At 37.0% G+C, this 21,073-nt stretch overlaps 1 protein-coding gene across 12 annotated transcripts in view; it reads right to left on the bottom strand.

The window, feature by feature from the left end:
• The window catches only part of PPHLN1 (periphilin 1), a 182,178-nt gene that overhangs the window by 72,563 nt on the left and 88,542 nt on the right, over nucleotides 1–21,073 (bottom strand). For all 12 annotated transcript variants that reach the window (XM_077753216.1, XM_077753221.1, XM_077753213.1 and 9 more), the window contains one exon: nucleotides 9,072–9,277. In XM_077753216.1, the coding sequence (XP_077609342.1) occupies nucleotides 9,072–9,277 (206 nt within the window). The remainder of the gene's footprint in view (nucleotides 1–9,071; nucleotides 9,278–21,073) is intronic.

Raw genomic sequence — 21,073 nt, 5'->3', positions numbered from 1 at the left:
CAAATCCACAACCACTGTCTTGCTAGAGCCCTAATTGTCCCCTATTTAGAATCTTGTAAATATTGTTTACAATATTTGCCTCAAATCACTTAATGAGGCAGATGTAATTAAGTTTTTAAGTAGCCTAAATACGCTAATAATAGCTCCCAGGTATCTTTCCAATAAGATGCAAACGCCTTAACATTTACTTCAAAAGTTTCTAGTACAGATCTCAAATTGCCAATTTTATTCTTTTCTGGCACAGTTAGCACCTTGCATTAAAAAAATATTTTAAGGGGGTGCCTGGATGGCCCAGTCAGTTGAGTGTTGGACTCCTGATTTCAGCTCAGGTCATAATCTCAAGTTTCATGAGTACAAGCCCCACGCTGGGCTCTGCACTGACAGTGTGGAACCTGGCTGGGATTCTCTCTCTCCCTCTCTTTGTCCTGTGCACGTGTGCTTTCTCACTCTCAAAATAAACTTAAAAAAATGTATTTTAAAAAATATGCAAACATGTCATCCTACTTCTACAAGAATGTTGTTAAAAGATGCAATACCCTTCTCCTTGTGTTCACTGATCTGTCATCAGGACAATTTTTGTTCCTCCTCAGCAGCTGATCTATTTTTTTTCCTTAAGTACATTGTGAACACTATTACTGAACAGTTCTCCTCTTTGTTTTAGCTAAATCCTTATTGAACTACAACTGCTCAGCGCCTTTACACTGGTATTTATTCTTTTAGTTTCACATGTTTATTTCTCTTTTGCAGAAAATTCTTCACCATTCAATGAATCATTTTTTATTAAATGTTTATTTTGTTAACTTGCTTCAAATTCTTTGTAGGTCAAGAGATGAGAACACTGACAATTTACAAGTGTCTGGAGTCTAGGGATGGTTCATATTAGCTGATGAGCATGCCTTGTCCGCATCTCTTCCAAACTCCAAGTTCAGGGACTCCACACATCAGTAGCCTGAAATCACTCATGATGGTAGTATTCATTCCATGGCAAATTCCACAAATCATGTGCTGTTCAACTGAAGAGTCAGTTTATCAACACACCACAACTGCTGTGTGTACTGATTTCGATACCAAATTTCAAAGATATGGTAGGAATCACCACATTTAACTACACATTCCTATCCATAAAAACAGGCTTGGGCTATTTAATAATATCCTAACAGACCAATAAAACCACCTAGCTGAACCCAGCTCAAATTGCAGATTCATAAATAAGTGCTTGTATTAACCTAAGTTTTACAGGCTTTTGCTTTTTAACACAAGAGATAATGGAAACAAACTTACTATGCTTCAACTTTTCATTTTAGAGTTTTTTCAATGAGCTGTTTATATTAAAACTAACGTTTTCTGGTCTTGTTCTCTATTACAGTCATTTTAATGATTTAAAAACAAGTTTTTCTTAGGGCACCTGGCAGGCTCACTAGGTAGAGCCTATGACTCTTGATCTTGGGGTTTGGGGTTTGAGTCCCAAATACGGCACAGATTACTTTAAAAAAACAAACAACTAAGGGCCCCTGGGTGGTTCAGTAGGTTAAGCAACCAACTTCGGCTCGGGTTATGATATCCCACTTCATGAGTTTGAGCCCTGGGTCAGGCCCTGTGCTGACAACTGGAGCCTAGAGCCTGCTTTTGAGTCTGTGTCTCCCGCTCTCTCCTTGCCCTTCCCCTGTTCGTGCTCTGTCTGTCTCTCAAAAATGAACATTAAAAATAAATAATTTTAAAAAACTAAAAATAAAAATTTCTTTAAAAAATATTTTGCCATTTGGTTTTCATGCCTTGGTACTTCTGTGTTTGTCCTCCTACATGTTACTAACTACATCTTTCTCTTGTTTCTTTGTTGGTTATTATCTCCTAAATGGGACTATTCCTCCTAACTTTGTTTTTGCTTACTACTCTTACATGGCTCCAACCGACACTATGAATACAAATGACTTTGACTCTCAAATCCACTTTTCACTCATACCTTTATACTTTTAATAAGATGCTACCTCTTAGTTATTTGGCCTTTACTTCGAATTCACCTCACATGTGATCTTATTAAGGAGACACTAACTCCCTGCTTGAGAGCAGGGCAAAAAGACTCAACACCTTTGCTGTAACATGATAAAGAAAATGAACTCCAAATTAGGATAAAAGAAAGAAACCAGGAAAGGAAAATTCTGAAGGCAGCAGTATGAAAACTGAAATCCACATCAATGTACTGGTAAGTAAAAGAATAAATAAGGAGGAAGATGACGAGGAACACAGTTTCCATTGATCAGGTAAAAAGTTCTGTCCACAGAGAAGCAACTTAATGTTTCAACAAACATTTAAAAGTATTATAAGATTTACCAGTATTCAGTGACTCTTTGAATAGAACAGCTGATGTGAGTATCAACAATATCTGATGACTCTCTGAACAAAATAAAACATCAGAAATATACCTTCTTCTGGAAAATACTTGTTTTCCTGATGAGAACAATGATGAAAAGAACTAGACTCATCCAAGCCTATCGAGTATTATTAGTTATGGATAACCCATGTAAGAACAAAGAACACTGCTGGGAAAAAATATTAAAATCATCTTTAGAGATGATAAAGTTAGGGACCATGTCTTGCAATCTTTCAATTCTTGGTACAGTGCCTAACATACAGGAACAAAACAGGTACTTATGAATGAAAGTCTTATCAGTAAACAAACTTCACAGCACAGATAGGACATTCACATCTTCTTTGATAGCTGAAGCTGTCAAAGAGAAATTCAGATATGAACAAATGAAGATGTGGTGGCTACACAGATGCTAAGGAAAGGATTTATTTTTCTGGATCAAGGACGATATGTCAATTTGGTGCTCTTAGTTGGGAAGAACATGATTTCCCAGAGAAATTATTGGTCAAGAAGGTATGAAAGAGAAAATGGAAAGGACACAAAAGAGATGCTCCTGTGATACAGACACCAAAAAAATGACAGACAGAAAGAAACCAGATAAAGGGGTAGGGAAAGCTTATGCCACCTCTGCTTCCCTAAAACAATCATCTTTAAAAGTTTAAGAGATGTAACAAGTAAAGGTGCACTAACTACAGATATTTGGAAATGCACTTCTGAACAGACCTCTCCTTTTGATACATCAGCTAAAACCACATGGGCTTGCTCTTAAAAATATAAATAAAACATTATCTAACTGTACATATTCTGAATGTGTGCCACTGACAAAATGCACTAAGTCCCTAAACAGAGATGCTATAAATGCCTACACATATGGGAACATCATTAATTGATTACTCTTGGAACCTTAATCATTCTGATACCAGGAAAGCTATAACTGTATTCCTAGGATTCACCCAGGAAACTTATAGCCAAAGCTCTCATGAGTAAATAATAGATTCTCAAACAAGAACAATATATTGTAGAATCGAATTCAACAGCACACTAATAAATTCGATCAAAGTCCAAGATCTTTTAAGAAAATACTAAATTATAGTTCAGGATCTCCTCATATGATACAACTCATCCAAAATATCCTCCTCCATTTCCCTCCTTCCACCAATTTTTACTCACCCTTCAGACATTACCTAAAATGTCTATTCCTATGGAATGTCTGGTTTGTCTCCCTTACCAGCTCGTTAACTCAGAGGGCAAAGACTGGATCGATCTTGCATGGAAAACCATTTATGTGAAATATATCTTTGACCAATAAAAAACTATAAGAGTATTGAACACAAACACAGTGACTTTCAAACCACAAAATGTTAGGATATTCAGCTGCCAAGAGAACGGGTTTGTCCTCTCTTCCTACTGCCTAAAACAAACACGATTGCCTATTGCCTAAAATATACATGATCTGATTTCTTTTACCATCACCACTCTAAGTCTGCACCAAAGAAGCCTTCTTTTTAAAGGTAGAATTAAACCTTTCAATTTACTGGAATTTCAGCTATAATCCAAAGGGCCATGTGGACTTCCAAATATATTCACAGCCAAAGGTCTTATGACAGGTCTCTTTTCTCATTACGTTGAAGTTCAATAACGGAGTCTACCTTTCAAATATACTCTTCTCAAAACAGTATTTGTAATTCTTGTACATTTTCAGTCATCTTAGAAGATGCGCCTTCAAAAAGGATTGAACGCTGATGAATGATGGTCTTTAAAATGATCTTCTAGATGCACCTTGTAGGCTCAGTTAGTTAGGCATCTGACTCTTGATTTCAACTCAGGTCATGACCTCATGATTTGTGGGTTCAAGCTTGGCTCAGGCTCTGTGCTGATAGTGCTGAGTCTGCATGGGATTTTCTCTCTCTCACTCTCTCTCTGCCCCTCCTCTACTTGTGTGCGCTCATCTCTCTCTCTCAAAATAAATAAATTTTAAATAAATAAAATGAAATGAAATAAGTCTTCTATTCTAAGTAACAGATGCTGATATCAAGAAAATAAAGGGATGCTGGGCCCAAAGTCAGAACTATAAAAAAAAACAGATACAGACAAACAAAATAATAAGCTTGCAAATCTTCCACGGTAATGGTATTTTAAAAATTCTACCAAAACGTCACACAACCTAATTAATATACAAGCACCAGTGGTAAATCTGACATTAATCTACAGGCAAATGTTTAGAACAAATTAACAAAGATATAGTTTCTATGTATTTAAATAATCATCCCTTGAGCCACAATGGATTTACAAAACAAGATAATCTTTATGTTCCTCTTTTGATACAGGAAACTCATTCTAACTTGAGTTTTTAAAAAGCAACTGATAAAGTCTTCCATGAAATCCTCAAGAGAAAAGGAAGACAAGATAGAGGATCACAATTAGTTAAAAAATGCAGAAAAATGGTTGACATCCACAGACAGGTCTCTAGAGGTTTCTAAATGTGGCTATATGCTACTCAACATAATTATTAATGACTAACAGAAAACCCAAAGGATATTTCCTTTGCTGATGAAACTATTTTTATCTGCTGCAAATATATAGAATCACTGAGATTTAAGACCTCTATAGAAGAAAATAATAAGCCGAAGTTAATTAGATGAAATTTAGCATTCCTAGATTTCTTTTACTGGATAAACTACATTTAAAAAAGTATAGGCTGAAGGGCATTTGTTAAATAGTAATATATGTGAAAATGGCTTAGGTTTCAATTGCCTACAGTCTCAATAAAGGCCAGTAATACAGTCCAGTTGACAAAATAAAAGTTCACTTCTGGCACCACAACTTAAAAGGAAAAGAAAGAAAATTAGGAAACCAAAGTTCTGAAAGCATGTCAAATAAAAGTTGAAGGAACTAAATATACTTGAACCTGTGGGAGAAAAAAAAAAAAAACCAAGAAGATTATGATAGTACTCTTCAAATAAATAAAAGGTTACAACATAAAAAAACATTTTTATGGCTCTAGGACAAATAACTAGTATTGCACAGGTGTTACAAGAAAAGTTTTGTTTTATAAAAAATGAACTATACAAAGATGGACGTACTAGCCTGTGATATAGTAAATTTATCACGGGAATTATTTTAATAAAGAATGAGGATGAGAAACTGAACTGAGTGATTTCTGGTATCACTATTAACATTAAATAATTATTCTAAACAGAAGAGTAAAATAGGAGAACAATGGGATTCAACTGAGAAAAATGAAATAAACATCTGAGAGTTGACAAAAGGGGAGATATCTGGTTAGATTAATAGGAATAAAAATAAACTTCAAGTAAAAATATACAGGATACATACAACAATTTTAACTAGAATAGTATCATAATGAACAAAGGGAAAGGCGATGAGATTAACTAGGACAACCTACATTTAGCATGTAAATATGGATAACAAAAAAGGAACAGAAAGTAGTATTATAGTGACAGCTATGAACAGGTTAATCCAATTAAGTTATAGGCAGAAAATTCTTATATATAAAGCACATAATGAAAAAAATGTTTTGATTTAGGAGGATAATTAGTCTATAAAGCAGTACAAGGTTTACAGGATTAACTCAAAGGCTAAGTAGAAGAAATTTAATCAAACACATATGAAGACATGTATATGAGTATAAGCACAAAATGGGAAATAAGTAGTTGAGGTTAAAAAAAAAGTAGTAAAAACCACTCTGTGGCTTATAATTAATCATGTAAGAGATATATTAAGTGCACAGAAGAATCATGAAGAATTAGTCCTTAAGTGGTTACCACAGCCAAACTACTAGTGATTATTAAATTAAAATTACTCTGAAAAGTATAAATAAAAAGCAAAAAATTAAAGTTAGCAAAATAAGGACATTAGGAGAGTATGAAATTTTTACTTGTTATTTATAGAAACATTAAGAATTTTACTTTACATTAAAAAACAAATTAACACATTGTTACTAATTAACCCAGTTTAAATGACTGATAATTTAAGGACCCTGTTTCGCAGTCCTTTTTTGAAGAAAAGCAAGGTACTATCACCATCTGTGACATTTAGATTCAAAGCAAGAATTGATGCTCAGAAATGTGTTAACATAACAATAACTTTTTCTATTTAATGTTTAAAATAAGACTTCTCCATTAACTTTTTGCAAGATGATTTTATGGAACCATTCTAAAAGCTATTTACATGAAAGGAGTATAGAAAAACATTTTAATAGCTCAGCCCAAATAGTTACAACCCAAGTAACTTGTAAAGACAGTTTTCCCAGAACAAACATTTTTCTTGATTAAAGAACTTAACTTTTGAAGCTAAATGACTTAATAATATAAACATGAAGGCATACCAAAGTCATATGTTCTATTTCACTCAATTTGCACCACATTCTAGTTTCCCAGCTTTCTCTGTTATCTTTTCATCACTCCAGATAGTAAAACAATTAGACCTCAAAGGAGGGGGAAAAGTATATGGAGACCCTGAGACAGGAGCATCACATGTGACTTCCCTACATTTCATCTCAAGATTTTAAACTTTCAGCTACTAGCTACCAGGCTGAAAGCAGACAGAAAATGCCTCCCTAAAAATATGTTTTAGAAGAGAACAGAAAAAGACAAAATCACTAATAATTAGGTTTACTACAGACTGTCAAGTAAGAATCTTAATTTTTTACTCATATTTTGTTCAAAAGCCTTCATAATCAGTTTCCAAAGATACTTTCTTCCTCTTAATCATTGTATTTAGACTTAAGTCATACACATCCAAAAAAAAAGAAGATCTTCTCAGAAGGTGTCTGGCTAACAATTATATCTGTGGATATGAGCGTGCATTAGAACTCAGACGTTATTTATCCTCTTGATAAAGGGGGAGAGGGTGGGAAAGAGGGAAATGAAATGAAGGAGAAAAAACAAACCATAGACCCTAAAATCCACAGTAAAGCTTTCAGTTACCTGGAACTATTTTAACCAAGTGGGGATATGTAAGTTACAATATTTGTTTTAAATCCTTCAGAAGACATTCTTACCTCCTGTATGACCATTCATACACAAGTATCCAAAAATATGTTTTTTGGAAGACCCACTCTACCTAGCTCTGAAAACAGTAAAAAATTAATAAATGTTCATTAAATACAAGAATCCAACAACAGCTACAACGGAGACAATCTAATGATTTGAAGTGACCTTCCATCACTCTGAACATGCAGGAAGCAAATGCTGTGAAACTTAAACTCTTATTATTTGGAAAAACATTTAATAGGAAGGCAGTTAAAAAGTAAAGAAAGAGAGGCGCCTGGGTGGCTCAGCAGGTTGAGCTGACTCTGGATTTTAGCTCAGTTCATGATCTCACAGTTCGTGGGTTTCAGCCCCATATTGGGCTCTGTGCTGATACTAGGGAGCCTGCTTGGAATTCTCTCTCTCCTTCTCTCTCTCTGCCCCTTCCCCACTCACACTCTGTCTTTCAAAAAATAAATAAATGAAACTTAAAACAAAAAGTAAAGAGAAATATCCTTGACTTTTCTGGTGTCAGTATCTTGACTTGTAATTCCTTCAACTTAGAAGATACTTTTACTTGTAGAAATCTGAAATCAAAGAGTTCAAATATCATTTCCTCCATGACATGTTCTTTTAATCCCCAGAATGAGAATCTCTCTCACCTTGACCTGCTCATGCCAAGTTAACTCATTTATGATATATCAATTCTTCTATCAAAGTTACATTTTAGGGGCGCCTGGGTGGCTCAGTTGCTTGAGTGTTCAACTCTTGATTTCGGCTCAGGTCATATTCTCAGTTCGTGGATTCGAGCCCTGTGTTGGGTTCCATGCTGACAACACAGAGCTTTCTTGGGATTCTCTCTCTCCCTCTCTTTCTGCCCCACCCCTACTCATTGCACTCTCTCTCAAAATAAAGAAATGAAAAGCTTAAAAATGTTTTATTTTATATCTGTTATATTTACATATTGATAAAATTGTTATTAGCTGGGGGAGAAACACCGAAATATATTCTAGTTCCTGGTGACAGGTACATTCCTCCATCTAACACAGTGCCTTGCATTTAGAAGGCAGGGGGAAAAGTTTGTAAATGACCTCAAATGCAGGCAGTGGAGTCGAGAAAGATAAAACAGATTATCCAAAAAATAAACTGCTTCATTTATTTAGTCCAACACACTGATCAACTCAGCCAGAATGACATTCTATGATTACACAGAATGCCATGCATGGCTAGGTACTCCAAATAAAACATACAAACTGGAGGTTGGAATAAAAATGAACCTAAGGTAGGACATAGCTCTAAAATTTATAAATAAAGCTATACCTTATATTTAGGGGAAACCACCGAGATTTTTCATGAAAAATATACTATTCAGATAATTAGAGACAGATATCATCTATTGACAGAAGACTGAGGAGAATGGATTAACACAGGAACTAGCAGAAAATAGAAAAGTGCCTAACTCTCCAACATGATTACAAACACACATCTTCTGTGTTGAAGAATTAGAAGTGAAATGTCAATGTGGACCACAATTTGAAAGGGTTCCAAAAATATGTGTGTGGTATTTATTACACTATTCTTTCCACCTTTCTAGAAGTTTCAAAATTTTCAAAATAAAAGGCTAAAAAAATTTCTCTTACAATACCTATAAGGCAATCTGAATCAGAACATTCTCTTTAGTGGGGGTTGTAAAAGAATTCTTAAAAAATACATACTTCTATGTTGAGACTGATGGAAAGAGTACGTTTTGCTTCTTTCTGGAGAGTAGCTTCTACTACTGACGCTGGAGCCAGACCTGCTGTGTGGAGAATCCTTTCGACCTACAGATGATTCTCTGAAAAGAGCAGTGTCTCTTTTATGAGGAGATCGGTCTCTTGCATAATGGTAGATACTTTTTCTTCTAAAGCCATCTCTCATGTCCCTTTGGGGGGAAAATAAAAGAATTATATCCTGTAAGTTATATACATAATACAAATCGCAAAACTCTGATTACAAGTTAATCTTTACTGTAGTCTTGGTTCTCCACTCCCCTTTTTTGTTAATCACCACCTAACTTCTAATGTCAGTCCACAAACAGAAACTTTTTCAGCAAAATGTAATTTAGAATGCATATATTTCTTTAGTTTGGGGTAGAACCAGGTTAATGACTAAAGTTACTTTATTCTAAGCAAACAGAAATTTTAAACTGTGAAAAACATAGTCCTGTAGTTTCCACTTTTTTTAGCCATTAGCAATATTCCACAGAGCTACCATGTTCTCAAAGACATCTAGAGAATGCCAAAGATTCCTAACTGAGCCATTTAATGGACTATGATCCCCTTCTCAGTACGGTCTATATTACTGGTTTTCAATTGCTATGATTTTGCTTCCCTCATGCCAATTTGGCAATGTCTACAGACATTTTTGTTGTCACAGCTGGAGAGGAGAGATTGCCACTTGTGGGTAGAGATCAGGGATGCCGCTAAAATCCTACAATGCCCAGGACAGGTCTCATACGTACCCTCACAACAAAAAACTATCTGACCCACCATGTTAGTAATACCAAGGTTGAGAAAGCCTGGTATTTACCTATTAAGTCCTTGTTCTCTTGAGTTTGCATTCTTAGCATACAAGATCGTTGCTTACATCTATCACCAGCTTTTAATAACTCACGTCTACTTTTACAAATTAAATTTCCTTATTAAGCAATATCACCAATTCAAAGCAGAAATTAAGTCTGGATTCTAAAGCTTTAGAAAGCAACACCAACTTTAAAATATCAAAGGACACCAAAATTATTAAAACTATCAAGACCCGGGCCTCTATTTAAGGGAACACCTGGAGTCAAACAAATTTTAATTGAAGATTTAGCAGTATAGTTCCATATTAAAATTAAGGACCAATGTATTTCAGACAGAAGAATGCTAAGAGATAAACCACTGGCATGTAATTTCAAATGCTCAGAAAATAATTTCAGGGGGTGCCTGGGTGGCTCAATCAGTGAAGCATCCAACTTTTGACTTCAGCTCAGGTCATGATGTCACAGTCTGTGAGACTGAGCCCCACGTCACTGTCCGCATGGAGCCTGCTTGGTATTATCTCTGCTCTTCCCCCTGCTTGCGCGTAGGTGCTTGCGTGCGCGCGCGCGCGCGCGCACACACACACACTCTCTCTCTCTCTCTCTCAAAATAAACATACATTTAAAAAAAGAAAATTTCAGTATATTAATCAGCAGTCCCTAATACAAAAGTTGTCATTAGCAGATTAATACCCAATATATACGGTCCTCAAAGATACAATCGAGTTTCTCTGGACCAAAGCAGAAAATAACTAAAACTCATTTATGATAAATGAACTGACAAAATACTACCGCCAAAGAATTCAAGAAATTCTAATACATTCAAAACAATAGGAGGCATATCAACGTCACTGAAAGCCAAGTGGCTATCTATGTATTACATAGCTCTTAGCAGCCATACTAGGTGCTGGGGACCCAATAATTAACCCAAATACATGCTGTCTCTCCCCCATCACAGGACTCTCAGGCTAGAAGGAGGGGCTGATATTAAACAACTAAACACAGGGGGCAGGGCACTTGTGTGGCTCAGTTGTTAAGCAACCGATCACAGCGTTGTGAGTTCAAGCCCCACGCTGGGTGTGAAGCCTACTTAAAAATATAAATAGGGGCACCTGGGTGGCTCAGTTGGCTAAAGCATCCGACTTTGGCTCAGGCAAAATCTCATGGTTCATGAGTTCAAGCCTGGTGTCACCTCCATACTGACAGCTCTGAGACTAGAGCCTGCTTCACATTCTGTGTCTCCCTCTCTCTCTGCCCCTCCCCTGCTCGTGCTCTGTAGCTCTCAAAAAAAAGTTTTTTAAAATTTTTAAATAAATAAACAAAACATGTGAATGCAGTCAAGAGTACAGGCAGGGAGACGAATTAGGAGCTTACTCAGGCAGACAAAAGATAGTGGTAGCTTAGATAAGGTCAGAGCAGGGAGCACTTTAACACACCACGAATGTATCTTTGTAGACTCAATAAAACATAGTGAATGTCTGACTAATGAAGGGAAGTTAACTGGGAAGTTAACAGGGAACCCAAGGAACGCCGACGCCAAGAAGGAAAATAAAGGTTTCCTACAATGAAATTAGAGGAGTCCTTATTGATAACTTATGTAGGGGATGAAGATGCAGGCTCATATGCAGAGGAAAGATTGCCTCCTTTTCTCCAGCAGGAGGCACGGCACGGGAGTAGACAAAAGACTGAACTACAGTTTCCTAATCCTGACACCAGATGTCAGTAAAATCACAACAGCACAGTTCAGAACCATCAGTGTGGCCTGGAGTGACTGAATATACTTGGGGTAAGTATACGTTAGATTTTTAGTATCTCAGAGCAGAGTTAAGTCTCACCTCTCCATCACATCAAGCCCTCATATTTCCTATCAGATTAAGCAAAAACCTCACCAGACATCATCTACTATAAATATCCTCTTTGACAAAATGATAATGCTAGCCAAATCCTTTATTCATATGAGTTTGTATCTATATACATTTTTTCATATTTCTATCTCCTTTATCTCTATATCCCAGTATATGAAAGGCACTATGGGGAATTACCCTGGTTCTAAAGAAGCTTAGTATATTATGGGGGGTAGGGGGTGGAGGTGGAATAGGGTGGGGAATAAATGTTCCAGAAGGTTGGTACTGTAATTCCGAAGAGAAATGTGTATTACATGGAAAACTGATCTGAAGGATTTTTAAGGAAAGATGAACATTGTTGAACAGAAATACAACCAAGCCACAGAGTAAAAGCTATATTTAAAAAGACAAACAGGTGAAACTAATTTTACCAATATTTTTTATTTAAGCCTAAATATCTAAAATATTAACACGTAATCAATATTTAAAAATTTAGTGAGACATTTTACATTCTCTTTTTCATCTTACATCTTGAAAATCCAGTATGTATTATATACGAACAGATTATCTCTCAACTGGCCATACTGCACTTGGGACATGTGGCTACTGGCTCCCATATCAGCACAGATTTAGATGGCAGGGAAAGTATTCCACACTTCAAGAAAAGGCATAGAAGGATTAAAAGGTATTAATGTGAATGAAAATAGAAGTAATCAGAAAAGCAAAAACTAAAACATATTGACTACAAAGCAAAGAAAGAGAAATTTTAAAGGGTAAAGGAGAGTTAATATAAAGTACTGCACAGGCTGGCAGAGATCTCTGCATTTAAGATCTTGGAGTCACATAACCAGTGAATGGGCTGTCCAATAAAACTTTGGAAAACCAAAGCAGATTTTTAAGAAATCAAGATACATCTACCAAAGGAATTAAGCCATTAGTTTTCTTTCAAAAAAGTTTGGCAGGAATAGAGAGAAATGGAACAATATTTTGAGGGAAAGGGATTATTTGATCATATCTGGAGGGTGAAGGAAAAAGTCAATTTGCTTTAGGACAAACTTTTAAACTAAGATGCAAAAATGTTAACTGATTAAGAGCCAAAAATCAACAGGAGAAAATGAGACAAAGGAACAAGGTAGAAGAGAATGGCAGTGAAGAAAAGAACATGTAAAGGATAGAGAGAAAAATGCTCATTTTAGGAAGAGAAAATATGAGAAAACCCTCTTTAGAATGCCTTTCCTTGAGTAAAGTAATCCTAGAAATCATCAATAGAAAGTGAAGAAAGCAAGAATGTGAATGGAAGGGAGAGTAGAAACTTTCGGTTTTGATCCTTGTCCAGGGGCAGGGGGTGGTGTGGGAGGGGAGGGAGTATAATTACAGCAGCGTGCCTGAAAATGCAGGTTCAAAGACCTGGCACAGCATTACCTAGGAAGGTGACAGAAATACAAATTCAGGGGCAAACCACACCTACCAAATCAGAATCTCTGAGGGTGTGACGAATTATATTCATGCTTTAGCAAAGTTCTACTGCTGATCCTGATGCAGCACATAGAACTTTGAGATTGAATTACAGAACCTCACTAACATATATAAGCACATTATACCTAAGTCAAAAGCAGAAATTCAGAACACATGATAATGGCAGAACAAGCCCCAGTGATGACTGTAGCATCTGACCATACCTGTGGATACCTACAGATAAGAACTGAAAAACAAAAGAAAGCACTGTTGTTAGAAGTACCATCACATCAGGAAGGAGAGGAGAGAGAAGACTGTGAGCAAGAAATTATAATCATCAAGGAAGAAAAAAATAGGGTCCTGGAAATTTATCAGAGTACAATAATGGGAAGAATGTGGAATAAATGAGGATATCCCAAGACGATACTGAACAGTGGCTTGTCGGAGATAGTAAGTATGCCCAGAACTCAACTCATGAATCAAGGATTAAGAGGCAAGTGGGCTGCGAGGGAAGTTAGGTTACAGTTATAGCAAAGGGATGGAAAGAATGGTAGAAAATATATCCTATTTTGAAATGAAAAGACAAAGTCTTTGCCCCAAGCTTATATTCTACTGGGGAAAACAGCCTACAAATATAAAACATTTCTGAGTGACATGTAATATAAAGTGGATGTGAGGCAGGCTATTTTAAATAAAATGGTCAGGAAGGACCTTTTGGAAAAGGTGATATGTGAGCAGAGATATGATAAATGAAATATAACCTCACAAAGAACAAGGTTGTGAAGAGATCTGATTCATGTTTAAAGTGATCAGACTAATTGCTCTGTGAAAGCATCATAGGTTGATGCAAAGGGCATAATGAGGAGCCAGAGGGCCTTCTTAGAGTTTACAGAATTATAGAGCACCAAAGTTTCAAATACTAGCCCTGTGTATAGGGATTAACAGAAGCATCACCTAGTAGAGGAAAGAAAGGGGGTTAGGCATATTAAGGACGTAGTGAACTAGATGCCTAAGTACAGAAAGACCCTTCCAAAGTAACTATTATGACATTAAGTTACTTAACTCCGTATGCCTTAATTTCCTCGTCTATAAAAGTAGGGATAATACTACCTACCTCACAGAGTTGTTACAAGGAGTAAATGAGATAGCATATATAAAATGCTTAGAAAAAAGCCTGATACATAGCACTCAACAGAGGTTTTTTTTTTTTTAATGTTTGTTTCTTTTTGAGAGAGAGCATGCATGCACATGAGTGGGGAAGGGCAATGGGGGTGGGGGTGAGGGTGAGAAGACAGAGGATCCAAAGCAAGCTTCTGCACTGATAGCAGTGAGCCAGATGAGGGGATCAAACTCATGGGCTGTGTGATTATGGCCTGATCAGAAGTCGGACACTCAACTGCCTGAGCCACCTGGATGCTAGCTATTTCTATTGACAGTCTTATCCTATTATGATATCCATCAAATCAATGAAGGTGTGCAGCAAAAATAGCTAAGTGTGCTAATATAACTGCTTGATAGCTTTATCCTTCAGAAAAGCACAACTATGGAATCTTGCATATTAGTAGGAGTTTAAAATCTACTCATAATAATAAAACCTTTGGAACAAGACTTCAACGTGATTTCCCAAGGAAATTCCTTCACAGAGGATAAACCACAAATAATTCAATGTCAAGAACTTCAGTTATGGAATTCAGAGAATACACAGAGATGAAGCACATATAAAGTAAAAAGTAGGCAGAAAGACCACTCACTACACTGGGTGGTCAACAAAACTTTGCTGGAAAGAGCCAAGGCCTACACGGTCTCCATACACAACTCTTAAAACATTCTATTGTAGCACAAGAGCCATAAACAATACATAAACAAACGTGCCTGGCTGTGTTCCAATAAAACTCACCAAAAAAGACACTTGGTCAGATTTGGCCCATGGGCTATAGTCTGCTGATCCCTGATCTAAACAATTACATACCTCCTGAATCTTTTCAAACGATTTATTAAAGAATAAAAAGGTGGAGGAGCCAAGATGGTGGAACAGCATGGAAGTCTTTTTTCTGTCTCAGATACATGAAATACAGCCAGATCAACACTAAACCATCCTGCACACCCAGAAAACTGATTTGAGGAGTAACACAACAATCTGCACAACCTGAACCACAGAACTGAGCAGGTACAGCGCAGAGAGCAGGGAGAGAAGCTGTGGAGGGCAGGGAGCAAAGCTGTGGAGGGCAGGAAGCTGTTTTTGCTTCTGGAGAGAGGATGGAAGGGGAGCAAGGTATATGGGAAAAGCATCCCCCCACCAAAAGCAACTGGAGAGAAAGTGGAGAAGTAGAAACAGCCAGAGAGACTGAACTAAAAAGAGAGAAAGGAGAAAAGAGAGGGTTTAAATTCCATTAAGACTCTATAAACAGGAGAAGTGCTGAGTCTGAAACTCTGCAGCTCAAATACCTAGTGATGCTCTGGTGGAATGGGCAAATTCCCAGGAGATGAGTGGGTCCAGGCAGTCCTCAGGCCACGCATGATTTTCCATAATCCTGGAAATGCTGCTGCTACACGATCTCATAAACTTTTCCTGGGGCAGGCTGGCACCCAGCCGTAGTCTCTGGGCCATCGGCAGCAACACGGTCCTGTGAATGTTCCTGGGTGCAGCCAGCACCTGGCCATTGCTCAGTGAGACCCTCCCCCAGAGGATCTGAGTCAAAACCACAGCCCCTCAGAAGTGAGGGGTTGGGAAACACCGCCATGTCTCAGATAAAACTCAAGAGGGAGGTGTTGCCGGGCAACCTGACGGCATAGTCATGGACACTGTAAAAGCAGGGACTGGGCAGAAACTGGAGACAAAGGGTGAGTGCCTGATTCCTGCACAGAGTTCTGAGGCTAGACTGGCTATCTGGTGACATCATTTCCACCCTGCCCTCCCATGTGCATACACACCTACAGGAACCACACCAACCACCCCAGGAAGCTAAGCAGCACCATTTAGTGGAGAATGGAGCTGTTACACTAAGTCCCGCCCAAGTGAGCCAACTTCCCTCTTCAGGAACACCGCAAATCTCTCCACCTGCTTAGTTTATGGTGCTTTAACTTTAGTTTACAAAGTGCTTCACAGTTTGATATAATATCAATTGTATTTCAGTCTGCTCGCTGGTCCATCTATTCAACTTTCATTTTTCTTTGCTTTTACTCGAATACAGAAAGATAAAAAATTTACTTTGTTTACAATTTTTATTAAAATTATTTTCCTTTAGTTTTTGACTAAACTTTTTACTTTTTTGTAAATTTTTCAAATTCTATTTACTTCCATCATTTCAAGTTATTCTATTTCACCATATTCATTTTCTCAAACTTTCAAACGTTTTCTTTTTCTTGTTCTTTTTCCCTTTTGTCTCTAATCAATCAAGCTCCTTTCAATAACCAGACCAAAACACACCTAGGATCTAGCATCATTTATTTGATTTTTGTATGTGTGTTGTTTTCAATTTTTTAATTAAAAAATGTTTTTACCTTATTAATTCCTTTTTTTCCTTCAAAATGATGAAATGAAGGACTTCACCCCAAAAGAAGAGGAGGAAGAAACGACAGCCAGGGACTTAACCAACACTGATACAAATAAGATGTCTGAGCCAGAATTTAGAATCACAATAATAAGAATACTAGCTGGGGTCCAAAAGAGATTAGAATCCCTCTCTATGGAAATAAAAGAAGTAAAAGCTAGTCAGGATGAAATAAAAAATGCTATAACTGAGCTGCAATTTTGAATGAATGCCATGGGAGCAAGGATGGATGAGGCAGAGCAGTGAATTGGTGATATAGAGGACAAACTTATAGAGAATAATGAAGCAGGAAAAAAGAGGAAGGATAAAGCAAAAGAGCATGGCTTAAAAATGAGAAATCAGTGACTCATTAAAAAGGAACAACATCAGAAACAAAGGGGTCCCAGAAGATGAATAAAGAGAAAAGGGGGTAGAGGGGTATGGGAACAAATCATAGCAGAAAACTTTCCTAACCTTGGGAAAGACACAGACATCAAAATCCAAGAAGCATAGAGGACTCCCACAAGATTCAACAGAAACTGAGCATCAACAAGGCATATCATAGTCAAATTCACAAAATACTCAGGCAAGGAAAGAATCATGAAAGAAGCAAGGGGAAAAAAGTCCTTAACCTACAAAGGAAGCAGATCAGGTTTGCAGCAGACCTATCCACAGAAACTTGGCAGGATATATTCAATGTGCTGAATCAGAAAAATATGCAGCCAAGAATTCTTTATCCAGCAAGGGTGTCATTCAAAATAGAAGGAGAGAGAGAAAGTTTCCCAGACAAACAAAAATTAAAGGAGTTTGTGACCACTAAACCAGCCCTATAAGAAATTTTAATGGGGACTCTCTAAGGGGAGAAAAGGCGGGGGGAGAAAAAAGAAGACCAAAAGCAACAAAGACTAAAAAGGACCAGAGACTACCAACAGAAACTACAACTTTACAAAAAACATAATGGCAATGAATTCATATCTTTCAGTAGTCACTCTAAATGTCAATGGACTAAATGCTCCAATCAAAAGACATAGGGTAACAGAAAGGTAACATAGGGTAAGAAAACAAAGCCTATCTATATGTTGTTTACACAGAGACCCACTTTAGACCTAAACACAACTTCAGATTGAAAGTAAGGGGATGGAGAACCATCTATCATGCTAATGATCACCCAAGGAAAAAAAAAAAAGCCAGATTAGCCATACTTATATCAGACAATCTAGACCTTAAAATAAAAACTGTAACAAGAGATGATGAAGGGCATTATATCATAATGGGGGGGCAGGGTCTATCCACCAGGAAGACCTAACAATTGTAAACATTTATGCTCCAACTGTGGCAGCACCCAAATATATAAATGAATTAATCACAAACATAAAGAAATTCATTAATAACAATACCATAATACTAGGGGACTTCAACATCCCACTTACAGCAATGGACAGACCATCTAAAGAGAAAATCAACAAGGAAACAACGGCTTTGAATGACACACTGGACCAGATGGACTTAACAGATTTATTCAGAACATTTCATCCTAGAGCAGTGAAATGTATATTCTTCTCCAGTGCACACGGAACATTCTCCAGAATAGAACACATACTGGGACACAAATGAGCCCTCAACAAGTACAAAAATATCGAGACCATACCATGAATATTTTCAGACCACAATGCTATGAAACTAGAAATCAACCACAAGAAAAAATTTGGAAAGATAACAAATACTTGGAGACGAAAGGACATCCTACTAAAGAACAAATAGGCTAACCAAGAAGTTAAGGAGCAAATTAAAATGTACATGGAAGCCAATGAAAATGATAACACCACAGCCCAAAGCCTCTGGGACACAGCAAAGGCAGTCATAAGAGGAAAGTATATAGCAATCCAGACCTTCCTAAAGAAGGAAGAAAGGTCGCAGGTACACTACCTAACCTTACACCTCAAAGAGCTAGAAAAAGAACAGCAAATAAAACCCAAAACCAGCAGAAGACAGGAAATAATAAAGATTAGAGCAGAAAGCAATTGTATCAAAACCAAAAAAAAACAGAAACAAAAACCAGTAGAACAGATCAATAAAACCAGAAGCTGATTCTTTGAACGAATTAACAAAATTGATAAACCACTAGACAGTTTGACCAAAAAGAAAAAGGACCCAAATAAATAAAATCAAGAATGAAAGAGGACAGATCACAACCAACACAGCAGAAATACAAATAATAAGAGAATATTATGAGCCACTATATGCCAATAAAATGAGCAATCTGGAAGAAATGGACAAATTCCTAGAAACATATAAACTACCAAAACTCAAACAGGAAGAAATAGAAAATTTGAACAGATTTATAACCAGTAAAGAAATCGAATTAGTAATCAAAACTCTCCCAAAAAACAAGAGTCCAGGGCCAGATGGCTTTTCAGGGGAATTCTACCAAACATTTAAGGAAGAGTGAACATCTATTCTCTCTCTTGAAGCTGTTCCAAAATATAGAAATGGAAGGAAAACTTTCAAACTGATTCTATGAAGCCAACATTACCTTGATTCCAAAACCAAAGACCCTACTAATAAAGAGAACTATAGACCAATCTCCCTGATGAACATGGATGCAAAAATCCTCAACAAGGTATTAGCCAACCAAATCCAACAATACATCAAAAAAATCATTACCACAACCAAGTGGAATTTATACCTGGGATACAGGGCTGGTTCAATATCCACAAAATAATCAATGTGATTCACCACATCAATAAAAGAAAGGACAGGAACCATATGATCCTCTCAACAGATGCAGAGAAAGCATTTGACAAAATACAGCATCCTTTCTTGATAAAAAACCCTTAAGAAAGTAGGGATAGAAGGATCATTAAAGTCATATAAGAAAACCCAATGCTAATATCATCCTCAATGGGGAAAAAAAATGAGAGCTTTCCCCCTAAGGTCAGGAACATGACAGGGATGTCCACTCACGCCACTGTTATTCAACATAGTACTGGAAGTCTTAGCCTCAGCAATCAGACAACACAAAGAAATAAAAGGCATCCAAACGGCCAAGAGGAGGCCAAACTATCACTCTTCGCAGATGACATGAAACTCTATATGGAAAACCCAAAAGATTCTACCAAAAAGCTGCTGGAACTGACCCATGAATTCAGCAAGTGGCAGGATATAAAACCAATGCACAGAAATCGGTTGCATTCCTATGCACCAACAATAAAGCAATAGAAAGAGAAATCAAGGAATCGATCCCATTTACAATTGCACCAAAAACCATAAAATACCTAGGAATAAATCTAACCAAAGAGGTGAAAAATCTATACACTGAAAACTATAGAAAGCTTATGAAAGAAATTAAAGACACACACATACAAAATGGAAAATATTCCATGCTCCTGGATAGGAAGAATATTATTAAAATGTCAGTTACTACTCAAAACAATCTATTCATTTCAATCCCTATCAAAATAACACCAGCATTCTTCACAGAGCTAGAACAAACGATCCTAAAATTTGTATGGAACCAGAAAAGACCCCGAATAGCCAAAGCAATCTTGGGGGGGGCGGAAACCCAAAGCAGGAGGCATCACAATCCTGGACGTCAAGCTGTATTCCAAAGCTGTAATCATCAAGACATTATGGTACTGGCACAAGAACAAACACTCAGATCAATTGAAGAGAATAGAGAACCCAGAAATGGACCCACAAATGTATGGCCAACTCATCTTTGACAAAGTAGGAAAGAATATTTAATGGAATAAAGACAGTCTCTTCAGCAAGTGGTGCTGAGAAAACTGGACAGCGACAAGCAGAAAAATGAACCTGGACCACTTTCTTACACCATCCACAAAGGTAAACTCAAAGTGGATGAAAGGCCCAAATGTACAGGTAGCCATCAAAATCCTCGAGGAGAAAGCAGGCATGAACCTCTCTGACCTTGGCCACAGCAACTTCTTACTCAACATATCTCCAGAGGGAAGGGGAACTAAAGCAAAAATAAACTACTGGGACCACATTAAAATAAAAGGCTTCTGCACAACGAAGGAAACAATCAGCAAAACTAAAAGGCAACTGACAGAATGGGAGAAGATATTTGCAAACAACATATCAAATAAAGGGTTGGTATCCAAAATCTATAAAGAGCTTATCAAACTCAACACCCAAAAAGCAAATAATCTTGAGGAAATGGGCTAAAGACAAATAATCCAGTGAAGAAATGGGCTAAAGACATGAACAGATACTTCTCCAAAGAAGACATACAGATGGCCAACAGACACATGAAATGATGCTCAAGGTCACTCATCATCAAGGAGATACAAATCAAAACCACAAAGAGATAC

The sequence above is a fragment of the Crocuta crocuta genome, unplaced genomic scaffold, assembly GCF_008692635.1.
Source record: "Crocuta crocuta isolate KB4526 unplaced genomic scaffold, BGI_CrCroc_1.0 scaffold30, whole genome shotgun sequence".
Lineage (NCBI taxonomy): Eukaryota > Metazoa > Chordata > Mammalia > Carnivora > Hyaenidae > Crocuta > Crocuta crocuta.
Note: the sequence above shows the minus strand (reverse complement) of the source record. Positions and strands in the feature narration are given on the sequence as shown.